The 15,934-nt window shown below is 42.8% G+C and overlaps 1 protein-coding gene across 1 annotated transcript in view; it reads right to left on the reverse strand.

Annotated features, from left to right (window-relative positions):
• Positions 1-15,934, reverse strand: part of FGD6 (FYVE, RhoGEF and PH domain containing 6) — a 121,469-nt gene that overhangs the window by 66,931 nt on the left and 38,604 nt on the right. Inside the window, exon 4 of the mRNA XM_080660255.1 lies at positions 2,027-2,177. Within this exon, the coding sequence (XP_080516381.1) occupies positions 2,027-2,177 (151 nt within the window). The remainder of the gene's footprint in view (positions 1-2,026; positions 2,178-15,934) is intronic.

Below are 15,934 nucleotides of genomic sequence, written 5' to 3' on the forward strand. Positions count from 1 at the left end.
TCCGACCCGATGGCAGACAGTCCAGCTTTTCCCCATAGGAGTCTGGGTCCCCAGAGTCTCACCGGAAACTGGAGTTAAGAGCACTTGGGAGCTTGTGTCTCCCTTCGGATTGAAAAAAACAGCGCACCCAGTCGCCAGCCCGATTCGCGCGCCTCCGTACCTCTGCTTTTCCACACTTGTGCACATCCTACCCGGTCTCAATGCTCTTTTCTCTTTCCTTCTAGTTGTAGAACTTCTACTCAGCCAGCTTTCCCGTGGTTCTGGGTGATAGACGTTTTGTCTTTTAGTTTTGGTGTGGTTGTGAGAGGCAGCACGTACAGGTGTATACCTTATGCCGCCATCTTGGTTTCTTCCATAACAAGTGTTTTTAACTCTGTATCTGGTAGACTGCTTGCCTCCATTTCATTTAGTTCTTTCTTGGGAGATTTCTCCTTTCATTTGGGAAATGTTTCTTTGCTTCCCCATTTTGGCTGCCTCTCTGTGTTTGTTTCTATTTATTAGATAGATCTGTTGCATCTTCCAGTCTTGGCAGGGTGGCCTTATGTAGTAGGTGTCCTGTGGGGTCCAGTGGAGTGGTCTCCCTGATTACCTGAGTCGGGTGCTCCAGCAGTGTCCCTTGTGTGGGTTGTGCATACACTCCTGTTGTAGTTGAGGCTTCATTGTTGTTGGGACGTCAGTGGGTGAAATTGACTCTCAGGTTGTGTCTGTAAGTACTGGACACAACCACAGCTTACAAGCTGCTCTGTGGGGGCTGACCCCATACAGTGGGATTCACCCCAGTGGGTTTGGATGCCTGGCAATATTACCCTTTGGGTGTGCCTCTTATGAAACTAATTGGGTGGTGCCCTGTTGTGGTCTGAAGCCGGTCACTGGATATGTTGGTTCTATAGCCTCTGGGGGACTCCAGTGCAGGTCAATGTCAGACACTGACTGTGACCAGCCCAGGACTACCTGTTAGGAGCTACAAAGCAATCTGCAGTTGGTAGCCACCTGTGCCGGTTCCAGATGCATGTGTGTGAGAGGCCACACTGTGATCCAAGTCCAGCAGCTTGTACTGGGCTTGGGGCAATAAATAAAAGGCCCAAGGCATCCTGAGACGTGCTGCTGGCTGCCTATTAAGGCTCAGCCACTGAAAAAAACCTCAGTCAGTACAAGAGCTGGCTGTGGCAGGGTCTCAGGGAGTCTCCAGGGTTAGTAAGTAGTGTTTACCAGGTTAATACAGATTCATATTTGGCACCAGTGCTGAGCCTCAGGCCACTCAATGAAAGCCTCAGGGTACACCGAGGCCAGAGCCTCAGGGAGTCATCAGGCTGGAGCTAATAGAATTCACCAGGCTAATGCATAATCCAGTTTGGCCGCATGGGGAAATGGCTCAATACAGGGACAATGGTAGCCTTCCCTCTAGCCCTTGCCCTGAATTGACGTAACTCTGTTGCTCCCTATATGTCTCTGGCATAAAAACCCCACACCAGCTTGACCAGAATTCCCAGGCTGGTTGCCAAGGAAAGAGTCTGGGGCCATGCCATCAGTTGGGTGGGGCAGGGTCTCAATAGAGCTAGTGAAGTTCACCAGACTAAAGCAGGTGCAGATTTGTCTGGGAGGAGGGGAAGGGTAGTGCTCAACACAGGAGAGATGATGCCTGAATAAAGGGACAATGGCAGCCATCTCTCCAGCACTCACCCTGAAATCAAACAGCTCAGTTTCTCCTTGTATGTCTCTGGTGCCCCTCTGAGTCACTGTCCCAACACCAGAGCCCAATGTGAGTGCCTGTGACCAGACTGTGTGCGGGACCTTTAAGAGGAAGCCTTGGTTTCCAGCAACTTTCTGTCTCACCAGGACTGACAGACAGAAATCCCTGCTGATTTTCACAACCAGATGTTATGTGGGCTACTCCTAGAAGAAATTAAATTAGAAAAATGTTTTATAAATTTCAAGAAAACTAGGGATTTTATGTCTATCACACTGATAAATATTATTTCTGAGTGTCATGAGAGATCAACAAACACAATTAAATACCAATATCTACCTGTTTATCTCCTAGCAGGTCAGGCTCCCCTTTGCTAGAATCAGAGCTGACATTGTCTTCATCAGAACTGTTGATGACTTCCTCTTCATCTGATGGAAGGTCACCAAGACCAAGGTCCACATCACTGTGTACCTCCTGGGATGCTCCACAACTGTTTCAATAGAAAGTGCAGCATTAGTCACCTTTAAAAACAAGGACCACTGCCAAAACCAAACAAAATCAACCATCTTATTCATGTGATATAAACAAGGTACATCTAAGGGGTGTAGAGAGATGGAAGTAGCCAGATCAATCAAACTTCCCCTTCCCTTTCCCCATCCCAGCTGTTAAAAACACATATTAAAAAGAAAACACATTCATTTTTATCTTAAAATAATCATCTTGGAAAACATGTATTTTCATGATCAGAGGTGAATGAGAAACAAGTTTCCCAACTGACCCATCCTATGATTCAATATATCCTCACTTTGGAAGATCAGGTCTCTAGAGTACAAACCAAAAGGTCTTACAGCTCATGAGCTGGGTTGCCACAAAGAAACATTAGAAGAGGTGCTGCTTCCATAGGTCTCTTTGTTTTGTTTAGCTAATAAACCTACAAAGATTGGGCGGTAATGATGGCCATCACAATCAACAATGCATGTGCTAATGTAAACACATGCCCACTTCCCTGATTATAACCAATTGCCTTTTATGTAACCACATCATAAGACATGGGAAAGAAAGAGGATGTTATAAATTCTCGGGCTGTGCTCCAGGTCTGCAGATTCAGACGCTCTGGGGGTGCAGGGCCCCTGGGCGATAAACCACTGTACCAGGCCACTTACCAACTCCTCCTCACCAGCCTGACATCATCATTTCCCACTTTGTATTGAGACAGATCTCTTGAATCTAAAAGCCATTTCTGCTATCCGATAGGTGAGGGGAATTCCATAGCAAAGTTTCCCAGGAAGATAACAGAAAAAATACTTTTTAGCTTTGCTTATAAAGACTCAGGAACAAACTGCCTGTAGGAACTACTTTCGTGTCTGTAGTCTGCAAGAATATCTGCAGACTATAGACAGCAAAAGAAAAAAAAAAGCCTCAAAAAATCACCCACAGAAAATCATTGGGGAAACATTCAGGCAGAATATAGAGGTCATGGGCAGGTCACTCAATAGCCAAGTTATGAGAATTTCTGACGAGAATCTTAAAAGCGCATGATGAATTTTTTCTGCCAGTTTTTGTAGGATACAGACTTGCCTCAGATGCCATTCCTGGAGCCCAACTGTTAAACAAACCAGTTGGATGGAGGCAGAATGCCAAAAGGAACACTTCCCTCTGCCAAAGATGGAGTTTCCTATTACTCAGTGCCTGGAGGGCCTAGGGATTCATATCAGCCTCAATAAGGTGGGAGCACACCTTATCATAGCTGCCTATGACATGAAAGAGACACATTCCCTGGGGACTGGTAGGGGTGAAGAACGGAAGCTTTCTAGTCAGATCACTGGCAAGATGCACTGTCTCTGGGTGTGGAGAGATGAGCCCACCACAGCTGGGTAATTAGTTGACTTAGATTAATGAGAATAAATGAGAATTAACAGAATCTACAGACTGCAGGATCCATCCATATTAATAGGAGAAACATAAAGCTTTACTTGTTTTTATCTTAATTCATTGCCCCTTAACAGTCTCTAAAACCCTGTCACTCAGGACATATTCAATCTATGAGCAGCTTCAGCATCAGAAATATTAAACCTCAGGTCTTGCCCCACCCCACTGAGTCAGAATCCGGGTTGTTACAAAATCTGAGTAATTTGGTTTTTTTGGATCAGCCTATCTGTGTGTTCCTTTGAACTCAACAGCATAAAAATTTCAAATAATCAGTTACAGAGCTATGGCACCCTTGAAGAAATTATGTTTATTTTGTCTAAAATGGGAGCTGAGAGGTTTTCTTGAAAAGCTATTATTAAGAAGACTAAAGGCCCGGTGCACGAAATTCATGCACGGGCGGGGGGTGAGTGGGGAGAGGAAGGAGGGTCCCCTCAGCCCAGCCTGCACCCTCTCCAATCCAGGACCCCTTGGGGGATGTCTGACTGCCGGTTTAGGCCCGATCTCGGGCCTAAACTGGCAGTCGGACATCCCTCTCACAATCATGGACTGCTGGCTCCTAATTGCTCACCTGCCTGCCTACCTGGTCGCCCCTAACTGCCCGCCCTCCCCCGCCACCAGCCTGGTCGCCCCCAACTGCACTCCCCCCCCCCACCGGCCTGGTCGCCTCTTACTGCACCCCCTGCCAGACTGGTCACCTCTTACTGCACCCCCTGCCAGCCTGGTCACCCCCAACTGCCCCACCTAGCCAGCCTGGTCACCCCTCACAGCCCCCCCCCACTGGCTTGGTACCCATGCAGCCTGCTGTTCAGTTGTTTGGTTGTCCCTCACTAACCCCCCTGCCAGCCTGGTCGCCCCACGCAGCCTGCTTGTTCAGTCATTTGGTCGTCCCTCACTAACCCCCCTGCTGGCCTGGTTGTAGGCCAGCCATCTTGTGAGGGCGTGAGAATAAATTTGCATATTACCTCTTTATTATATAAGATAGCAACCATAAGGGATATAAATGTTTACAAAGGTTAACAATTTTTTTAAACCTTAATTCTTTTTAATATATTTTATTGATTTTTTTTACAGGGAGGAAGGGAGAGGGATAGAGAGTCAGAAACATCGATGAGAGAGAAACATCGATCAGCTGCCTCCTGCACACTCCCTACTGGGTATGTGCCCGCAACAAAGGTACATGCCGTTGACCAGAATCAAACCTGGGACCCCTGAGTCCGCAGGCCGATGCTCTATCCACTGAGCCAAACCGGTTAGGGCAATGGTCGGCAAACTCATTAGTCAACAGAGCCAAATATCAACAGTACAACAATTGAAATTTCTTTTGAGAGCCGAAAACCAACTTCTGTGCATGGGTCACGAAGTTTCAATCGCACTGTACGTGCGCCCTGCACATGGTACTTTGTGGAAGAGCCATACTCAAGGGGCCAAAGAGCCACATGTGGCTCACGAGGCACAGTTTGCCGACCACTGGGTTAGGGAAAGGTTAACATTTAAGAACAAGAAAAAAATAGCTTTAAATATTAAAATGGTATGAATCAAAACATGCTGCATAAAACGTTTGGAGATTGTAATTCTGAAAATTGCTTTCTTACAGGAACCCTTCTCTGACTACCCCTCCATAACCCAAATTCATTTACTTGACTCTGAGTCCTATCCAATCTTATTCAACTGCACTTGGCTCCTGCCATTAAAATGTAAACTCCTAAGGACAAGAAAATTGGTTACAGCTGAATCCCCAGTATACTGCTTGACACAAAATAGATTCCCAGTCAATTTTTACAGATTAGACAAAAATGATATTAGATAGCAATCAAACATTCAGGAACATTCAGACAGTATGTATTTATGATAGTGGTGATCACAAAGACAGTTTGGGGGAATACTAAAAGAGTGCATGGTTTAGATCAACCGAAGGACTTATATGCATGTATATAAGAATAACCAACGCATGCAAAACATTGGGGGGTGAGGGCATGTATGGGAGTGGGGTGGGGGGGGCAATAAGATATGTACACATATATTACCTTAATAAAAAAAAATCTTAAAAAAAAAGTGTATGGTTTAAAGGAGACGGAGCATCATAAGCATCACAATCAATGGTATAGAAGTGAGAATATTTGGATTTAGAAAACAAAAAGGAAACTTAGGCTGCAACAGGAGACTCCTATAGGTAATTAATGAGAAACAAGCTTGGCGAAGATAACAGGTGCCAGGCTGTCAAGGGTCATGAAAAGTAGCTGAAGAGTTTAGGCCTTCATCCTGTAGGCCTTTAAGAAGGAGACTCAAATTTCCCAGTAGGTCTCCCAGCTGGATGTCACTATTAGTGCCAATAGGGAAGAGAATGACAACTCTTCTGTCAATCAAACTTCGTAAGCACAGCCCTTGCTCCACTCCCCCCACTTTACCAGGGAAAAGGACATCCCTGTTTACTAGCATCGGTGAGAGATCCCCTTGAGGATCTCAAAGCTTAAGTTGAAGTTAAAGGAGCTTCCCACATACCTGGATGGTAAACAGTAGAGACCATTTATGATTTCTGAAGCTTACGGAGGAAGATTAATCTTGTAACCCAATGCCAATGAACTAAGTGGGGGTGAAATGGAAGGAAGGGACAGAGACAGAATAAGTGGAAGGAGATCTAGAAGGTAGTTTCAATAGTGCAGGGCAGCCTGAACCAGGGTGACTACATCAGGAAGCAAGAGGAAGGATTGAATGTAAGAAATCATCAGGGTTAGGGTAAAGAGATAAGAAAAAACTCCAGTATGCCTTCAAGGTTTCATGAAGACTCACCAGCAAAATGAGAGTGACATTAATTGAAACAGAAATATGTTAACAGGGATCTTATTCTAAAGGAATGATAATGACTTCAGCAGCAAATCCGGAAAGATGGCATCTAGTTTCCACATTTACATGTTCATCTCTACATGATTAAACAGAGAAAACTGTACATGAATGTACTTTCCCACATATTGCAAACAGCTTTCAAATCCATCCAAATAATTTTAGATTTCTAATAATGAAATATGGATTCTTTACCAATGCCAGTCGTTGAGTTTGGAGCTCTTCCAATCTTTTGATTTCCTTTCCACTGTCAGGAAGATAACTTCCTAACACTGTCTGCACTGTGATTAAAGAAATAGGACAGTGTTTCCTCCACATTTTCCTGCTTAGTTGTATCATAATTTGATAATTGAAGTTAAAGGAAAGTAAGCTGCAACAACAACAGAGTCAAGACCACCTCCCCCAGGCCACCCTTTTTAAGTCAGATTTGCTTCTGGAAGGACTCTTGCTTCTAGAAAATAATTTTTTCAAGTACACTGAAATAAAAACAAAGAAAAGTAAAGCCAGAAGTAAATTCTCACTGATGAGGGAACATTACTTCAATTTCACATGCCAACGATCTTTACATTTGGAGTGATAATTATTTAATCCATTGCTTTCTAAATATTTTTTTAAATAATTCAGAACAGTGTTTTTTAAAGTATGCCATTGCTTTTTTAAAAAATTACTTATTTTGCCCTGGCTGGGTCGCTCAGTTGGCGAGAGCAATGTCCTCATATACCAAGGTTGGGGTTCAATCCCCAGTTAGGGCACATACCAGAAACAACCGATGATGCATAAATAAGTGGAACAACAAAATGATGTTGTTTACTCTCTCTCTCTCTCTCTTTCCTCCCTCCCCTTTCTCTCTCTCTCAAATCAATAAAAAATTTTAAATAAATAAATGTTTAAAATTACTTATATTTTAAAAAATATATTTTATTGATTTTTTACAGAGAGGAAGGGAGAGGGATAGAGAGTTAGAAACATCGATGAGAGAAACATCAATACAGCTGCCTCCTGCACACTCCCCACTGGGGATGCGCCCGCAACCAACGTACATGCCCTTGACCGGAATCAAACCTGGGACCCTGCAGTCTATAGGCTGATGCTCTATCCCCTGAGCCAAACCGGTTAGGGCTAAAATTACTTACTTTTATGTTATTTTTTTATAGAGAGACAGGACATCCTCCACTGGGAAGCACAACAAATTTCTATTTCAAGTAACTCTTTTTAAAAATGCTTATTTAATCCATTTCCCTAAGAGTTTTTAGGAACGTAAAACCTGCACAATGCTGAGCTAGGCATCACCAACCAAACATCCTTGTGAACCTCCATTAAGTGAACATTCCAGCAAGTGAGAGGACAAGGATGGCAGAGAAAAGAAAAGGAGTAGTGTTAACTGAAGAATGCTTTAAAAGCGCTGAATCCTGTCCTCTGCTGTTGACAAATCTAGTTTCTTTTTCCTCTGATTTTTATCTGAGCCCCTTAAACAAAGAATATAGATGTAATTCCTCCCAAACTTGAAAGAAGTTCATTTCAATACCCTCACCTTCAAGAGCTTCTTTCTCACTTCCAAGTCACAACACGTAAATATGAACTTCTATGATCTTTCTCTTCCTCTTCTTTCTACTGCTGGCCCAAACTGAACAGAACCAGCTCGTGCTCAGGATGTTGTTATAATTCTTTTTCAAATGCTGTCTCATTATGACTTGGCGATTATGTGTTTCCTTTGGCTGCTTTCATGTTTATCACATATTGAGTGGAAAAAACTACTACTAACAACTTCAAGAATGAACATTACATGAAAATAATTAGCAAAAAAAATGTAATGCTATGTATTACTAGAGGCCCGGTGCACAAAATTCGTGCACGGGGGTGTGTGTGTCCCTCAGCCCAGCCGGCACCCTCTCCAGTCAGGGACCCCTCGAGGGATGTCCGACTGCCCGTTTAGGCCCGATCCCACTGGGCCTCACAATCCAGGACTGCTGGCTCCCAACTGCTCGCCTGCACACCTTCCTGATTGCTCCTAACCACTTCGGCCTGCCAGCCTGATCACCCCCTAACCACTCCCCTGCCAGCCTGATTGATGCCTAACTGCTCCCCTGCCAGCCTGGTCACCCCTAACTGCCCTCCCCTGCCAGCCTGGTCACCCCTAACTGCCCTCCCCTGCAGGCCTGGTCACCCCTAACTGCTCTCCCCTCAGGCCTGGGTCCCTCCTAACTGCCTTTCCCTGCAGGCCTGATTGTCCCCAACTGCTCTCCCCTGCCATCTTGGTCACCCCTAACTGCCCTCCCTTGTAGGCTTGATCGCCCCCAACTGCCCTCCCTTGCAGGCCTGGTTCCTCCCAACTGCCCTCTCCTGCTGGCCTGATCACCCACAACTGCCCTCCCTTGCAGGCCTGGTCCCTCCCAACTGCCCTCCCTTACTGGCCATCTTGTGGTGGCCATCTTGTGTCCACATGGGGGCAGGATCTTTGACCACATGGGGGCAGCCATCTTGTGTGTTGGAGTGATGGTCAATCTGCATATTACTCTTTTATTAGATAGGATAGAGGCCTGGTGCACGGGTGGGAGCCAGCTGGTTTGCCCTGAAGGGTGTCCCAGATCAGGGTGGGGGTTCCCTTGGGGCGTGGGGTAGCCTGGGCGAGGGGCCTGTGGTGGTTTGCAGGCCGGCCACGCCCCCTGGTGACCCAAGCGGAGGCCCTGGTATCTAGGGTTTATTTATCTTCTACAATTGAAACTTTGTAGCCTGGAGCGGAGCCAAGCCTTCTGCTTGCTCCTTGGCACAGCCTTTTTTGGGGGGATTTATGTACCTTCTATAATTGAAACTTTGTAGCCTTAAGCAGAGGCCTGGGCCGGCCAGGGTGTGTGGAAAGCTTGGCTTCCTCCATCACCAGGGGCAAGCCTAGCCTCCTGCTCTTTCCAGCTCCGTGGCTGCCGCCATTTCTGTTGGGCTGTATTTATCTTCTATCATTGAAACTTTGTAGCCTTGAGTGGAGGCCTAGGCCAGCAAGGGCAGGCAGAAAGCTTGGCTTCCTCCATTGCTGGGGAAACCCAAGCCTCCCTCCTACTCTCTGTGGCCTAGCCATCTTGGTTGGGTTTATTTGCATATTCGCTCTGATTGGCTGATGGGCGTGGCTTGTGGGTGTAGCAGAGTGAGGGTTAATTTGCATATTACTCTTTTATTAGATAGGATTATATGCCAACTAGATAAAATTGTTGCACAATTTTCACCAGAAAAAATGTTTACACGTATTTAAATGTTTTTTTGAAGGAAGAGGGAGAGATAGAAACATCAATGATGAGAATCATATAACAGCTGCCTTCTACATGCCCTCCACTGGGCATGTGCCCTGCCCAGGAATCGAACTGTGACCTCCTCGATGCTCAACCACTGAGCCACGTCGGCCAGGGAAAATGATTTTCTTGAGAACTACTACAATAATGAGTAAGTTATCTATTTCTTTTAGGAAACAGGGCACAACTTGTAAAATAGTCATACAGTGCCATTTTTACCCTATAATAAAGCAAAATTCACATATTCGTGTCATAATTTTAGACTTTCCAAACATAGGAGCTTGCACAATTATTTTAAGTATGTGCAAAGCTACAGTGACAGAACGTAAAAGCAAAGAGATAACAGAGTTTGAAGCAAACTTATCTGATCTGAATAAATATCAGGTTCAACAAGTGTGACCGCTATGTGAAGAGAGGTAAACTGATTATCTAATAGGTCTTATCCATTACTAACTGCTTTAACTAAAAAGAAACCCTGATGCTTCAATAATATGTAAGGCTGTGGATGGCCGTTTCTCTTATTACAATAGCAGAAATCCTTCCCCCCAAAGAAACATTAGTTTTTTGATATACGTTAATTTTTAATCTCCTTTTGAGAGAATGCCTAAGAGTAAAGACAAACTTTATTTTAATCTGTAAAATTAATGAATTTATTATCTTAATTTCAGGTTAAAAAATCTATAACTTAACATATGTATGAGTATATTAACTATTTTGAGTTAAATGCTTTAATAACCACAGACTACAAATAAATAAAGTCACTAAAATAAGGGACAGCACATAAGGAGTTTGTTACTAAAACAAACAAAACAAACAAAAACTAAAAAAGAAACTTGCAGTATAAAATGTATACAATTAGGCCCTGGCCAGGTAGCTCAGTTAGTTAGAGCATTGTTCCCATATACCACAATTGAGGGTTCAATCTCCAGTCTGGGCACATACAAGAATTAACCAGTGAATGCAAACAAGTGGAACAACACATTGCTGTTTCTCTCTCTCTCTCTCTCTTCTTTCCTCTCTCTCTAAAATCAATCAATAAAAACATTTAAATGTACACAATTAGTTTTTTATTTTTGGTTCATGACTTTTAGAGGTGTTAACAACCAAGCCTTTAAAACTATCAAGCCAGGGTTCAATGGCTTCAGAAAAAAAAAAAGGAGAAAGAAAAGAAAAAAATACACAGAAAAATGTCCAGCTTCCCTGAAATATAAACTGGAGGATTGTTTAAAAACTGGCTTTCAGTGACTCTGTTAGGAAGAAATACCAGGTTTCAATGACGATTTTGAAAAACAGGCCTGCTTCTAGTATTCACAGGCAATCAGCCTGAGAGTCCATCCCTCCCACTGATGTGCCAACAACAATCAAGGCTCAACTACAACAGGAGGGCACACAAAACCCACAGGGGACACACCTGGAGTACCTGGCTTGGGTGACCATGGATACTGTGCTACTGGGCCCCAAAGGACACCTACTACACGTAAGGCCCCTTGCCATGACTGGAAGACATAGCAGATCTAACTGATGCATAGAAACAAACACAGAGAGGCAGCCAAAATGAGAAGAAAGAAGAAGGAAGAAGTAGGAAGAAGGAAGAAGGAAGAAGAAGAAGAAGAAGAAGAACAACAACAACAACAACAACAACTAAATGAAAGAACCTAACAACAACTAAATGAAAGAACCTAACAACAACAACTAAATGAAAGAACCTAACAACAACAACAACAACAACAACTAAATGAAAGAACCTAACAACAACTAAATGAAAGAACCTAACAACAACAACTAAATGAAAGAACCTAACAACTAAATGAAAGAACCTAACAACAACTAAATGAAAGAACCTAACAACAACAACTAAATGAAAGAACCTAACAACAACTAAATGAAAGAACCTAACAACAACTAAATGAAAGAACCTAACAACAACAACTAAATGAAAGAACCTAACAACAACTAAATGAAAGAACCTAACAACAACAACTAAATGAAAGAACCTAACAACTAAATGAAAGAACCTAACAACAACAACAACTAAATGAAAGAACCTAACAACAACTAAATGAAAGACCCTAACAACAACAACTAAATGAAAGAACCTAACAACAACAACAACAACAACTAAATGAAAGACCCTAACAACAACAACTAAATGAAAGAACCTAACAACAACAACAACAACAACTAAATGAAAGAACCTAACAACAACAACAACTAAATGAAAGAACAGAACAAAAGTCCAGAAAAAGAATTGAACAAAATGAAGACCAGCAATCTACCAGAAGCAGAAATCAAAACACTGGCTATAAGAATGCTCAATGAACTTATAGGAAGAATAAATGAACTCTGCAAGAACTTTAACAAAGACATCAGAAACAAAAATGGAGATGAAAAACAAAAAAGGACCAGTCGGAAATGACGAATACAATAACTGAAATAAAGAATTCTTTATAGCCCAGCTATTCTTTACAGTCAACCCATGAACCAGGAGGTCACTGTTCAATTCCCGATCAAGGGCATATATCCCGAATGCAAGTTCCCCAGCCCTGGTAGGGGCATGTGTGGGAGGCAACCAATCAATGTGTCTCTCTCACACACCCATGTTTCTCTCATATCTCTCTCTCTCTCTCTCTCTCTCTCTCTCTCTCTCTCTTCCCCCCCCCACCCCCCGCTCTTCCTTCCCTTTCCCTCTCTCTAGAAATGAATGGAAAAATATCCTCCAGTGAGGATTTAAAAAAAAAAAAAGAATACATTACAGGGTATCAACAGTAGATTAGATGAAGCAGAGGATCAAATTAACAATTTGGAAGACAAAGTAACAGAAACACACACACACACACACACACAAAATGAGAACAGTTAAGGGGTTTCTGGGACAACATCAAGTGTACAATATTTGCATCAGAGGTACCAGAAGAAGAGAGAGAGCAAGGAATTGAAAACCTATTTGAAAAATGACAGCAAACTTCCCTAACTTAGCAAAGGAAATAAACATACAAGTCCAAGAGATGCAGAGTCCCAAACAAGTTAACTCAAAGAGGCCCACAGCAAGACACATCATAATTAAAAAGCCAAAGGTTAAAGACAAAGAGATAATCTTAAAAGCAGCAAGAGAAAAGTAGTTAGTTACCTACATGGGAGCTCCCATAAAATTGTCAGCTGATTACGCTGCAGAAACTTTGCAGACCAGAAGGGACTGGCAGGAAATTTTTAAAGTAATGAAAAACAAGAACATACAAACAAGATTACCCTACCCAGCAAAGCTATCAGTTAGAATCTAAAATCAGATAAAGAGCTTCCCAGATAACAAAAAGCTAAAGAAATTCATCACCACCAAACCAGTATTAAAAGAAATGATAAAGGGACTTCTTTAAGAAGTAGAAAATAAATTTTAAAGATCAAGAAGATGAATAATAAAATGGTAATAGTTACATACCAATCAATAATTACTTTAAATGTAAATGAATTAAATGCTCTAGTCAAAGGACACAGGTGGCTGAATGGATAAGAAAACAACACCTATACATAGGCTGCCTACAAGACCCACTTCAGTTCAAAAGACACACATAGTCTGAAAGTAAAGGGATAAAAAAAGATATTCCATGAAAATGTAAATGAACTCTGCAAGAACTCTGAAAGAAAGCTGAGATAGCAATTCTGATACCAGACAAAGTAGACTTTAAAACAAAAATTACAACAAAAGACAAAGATGGACCTAAAAGTACACTTCTGAGTATTTACTCAAAGAAACCCAAAAGACTAATTCAAAAAGACATATGCATCCCTATGTACAGTGCAGCATTATTTACAATAGCCAAGATATAGAACCAACCTAAATGTCCATTTAAACAAATGGATAAAGAAGAAGTGGTACATATGTACTATGGAATATTATTCAGCCATAAGAAAGAATGAAATCTTATCATTTGGGACAACATGGACGGACCTAGATGGTGCTATGCTAAGTGAAAAAAGAGAAAGACAAATACCATAAGATTTCACTTATATATTAAATCGAAAAAACAAAATAAATGAACAAACAAAACAGAAACAAACTCATAGATACAGAGAACATTTTGATGGTTGTCAGATGGGAAACAGTTTGGGGGTAGGGTGAAAAAAGGGGGAGGGATTAAGATGTGCAAATTGCCAGTTATAAAAACAATCATGGGGATGCAAAGTACAGTTTAGGGAATATAGTCAATAATGCTATATAATAAAGAGGTAATATGCAAATTAACCCTCACATCCTCACAAGCAAGCTGTGTGGGGCGACCAGGCCAGCAGGGGGGCCGTGAGAGGTGACCAGGCCAGTGGGGAAGGGGGGGGGGGAGATAGGAGCTACCAGGCCAGCAAGGAGGGGGCAGTTGGGGGCGACCTGGCCGGCAGTGGGGGTCAGTTCGGGGTGACCAGGCTGGCAGGGGGGGCAGTTAGGGGCAACCAGGTAGGAAGGCAAGTGAGCAATTAGGAGCCAGCGGTCCAGGATTGTGAGAAGAATGTCCGACTGCCGGTTTAGGCCCGATCCTTGGGATCAGGCCTAAACTGGCAGTCAGCCTCGGAGGGGTCCCGGATTGGAGAGGGTACAGGCTGGGCTGAGGTGACCCCCCCATGCATGAATTTCATGCACTGGGCCTCTAGTCTACACTAATAAAAAAGAAACATGCAAATTGACCATTTCTTTGCTACGCCCACCAGCCAATCACAGCGAGTATGCAACAAAGATGGCGGTTAATTTGCATACGCAGGTGCGGAGCAAACACGGAAGACAGCGTATTAGGAAGAGGGAGGAAAAGCGGGGCAGCGGTGACGGGAAGGAAAGCAGGGCAGCGGGGGAGATGGGAGGGAAAGCGGGGTGGCGGTGGAGAAGAGAGGGAAAGCAGAACAGCGGCAGCGATGGGAGGGAAAGCAGGGTGGTGGCAGAAAAAGAGTTACTTACCTACAAGGGGGTACCCATATGATTGTCAGCTGATTTCTCAACAGAAACTATGCAGGCCAGACGGGAGTGGCAAGAAATATTCAAAGTGATGAACAGCAAGAAACTACAACCAAGATTACTCTACCCAGCAAAGCTATCATTCAGAACTGAAGGTCAGATAAAGAGCTTCACAGGTAAGAAAAAGCTAAAGGAGTTCATCACAGCCAAACCAGTATTATATGAAATGCTGAAAGGTATTCTTTAAGTAGAGGAAGAAGAAGAAAAAGGTAAAGATAAAAAATTATGAACAATAAATACATATCTATCAACAAGTGAATTTAAAAATCAAGTGAATAAAAAAATCTTATGAACAGAATAAACTGGTGAATATAATAGAATCAGGGTCATAGAAAGGGAGTGGACTGACAATTCTTGTGGGGAAAGGGATGTGGGGGGTGTGGGAAGACAATGGATAAAAATCGTACACCTATGGATGAGGACCAGGAGTGGGCAAACTTTTTGACTGGAGGGCCACAATGGGTTCTTAAACTGGACCGGAGGGCCGGAACAAAAGCATGGATGGAGTATTTGTGTGAACTAATATAAATTCAAAGTAAAGGAGCGGAGGGGAGAGCAAGAGAACCGGATAGAACAGCCGGATCCGGCCAGCGGGCCGTAGTTTGCCCACGGCTGGATGAGGACAGTGTAGGGGGGTGGAAGGGCAGAGGGTGGGGTGGGAACCGGGTGGAGGGGAGCTATGGGGAAAAAAGAAGGAACAATTGTAATAATCTGAACAATAAAGATTAAATTAAAAAATAAAAAAAGAATAAAAACGGCGACAAATACATATCCATAATAACTTTAAATGTAAATGGATTAAATGCCCCAATCAAAAGACATAAGGTAACGGATTGGATAAGAATACATGACCCATATATCTGCTGTCTACAAGAAACCCACCTCAGAAAAAAAGACTGAGGGTGAAGGGATGGAAAAAGGTTTTTCAAGCAAATGGAAATGAATAAAAAGCTGGGGTAGCAATACTTATATTTGACAAATTAGATCTCAAATTAAAAGGACATAAAAAGAGATAAGGAAGGCCACTTCATAATACTAAAGGGAGCAATCCAACAAAAAGAAATAGCTCTGGTAAACATATACACACCAAATACAGGAGCACCCAAATACATAAAAAAAACTCCTGGGGGATATCAAGGGAGAGATTGACAGCAATAAAATCATAGTAGGAGACTTTAATACCCCACTATCACCATTGGACAAATCCTCTAA

This window comes from Plecotus auritus, assembly GCF_963455305.1.
Source record: "Plecotus auritus genome assembly, chromosome: 3".
In the NCBI taxonomy this organism is placed as follows: Eukaryota; Metazoa; Chordata; class Mammalia; order Chiroptera; family Vespertilionidae; genus Plecotus; species Plecotus auritus.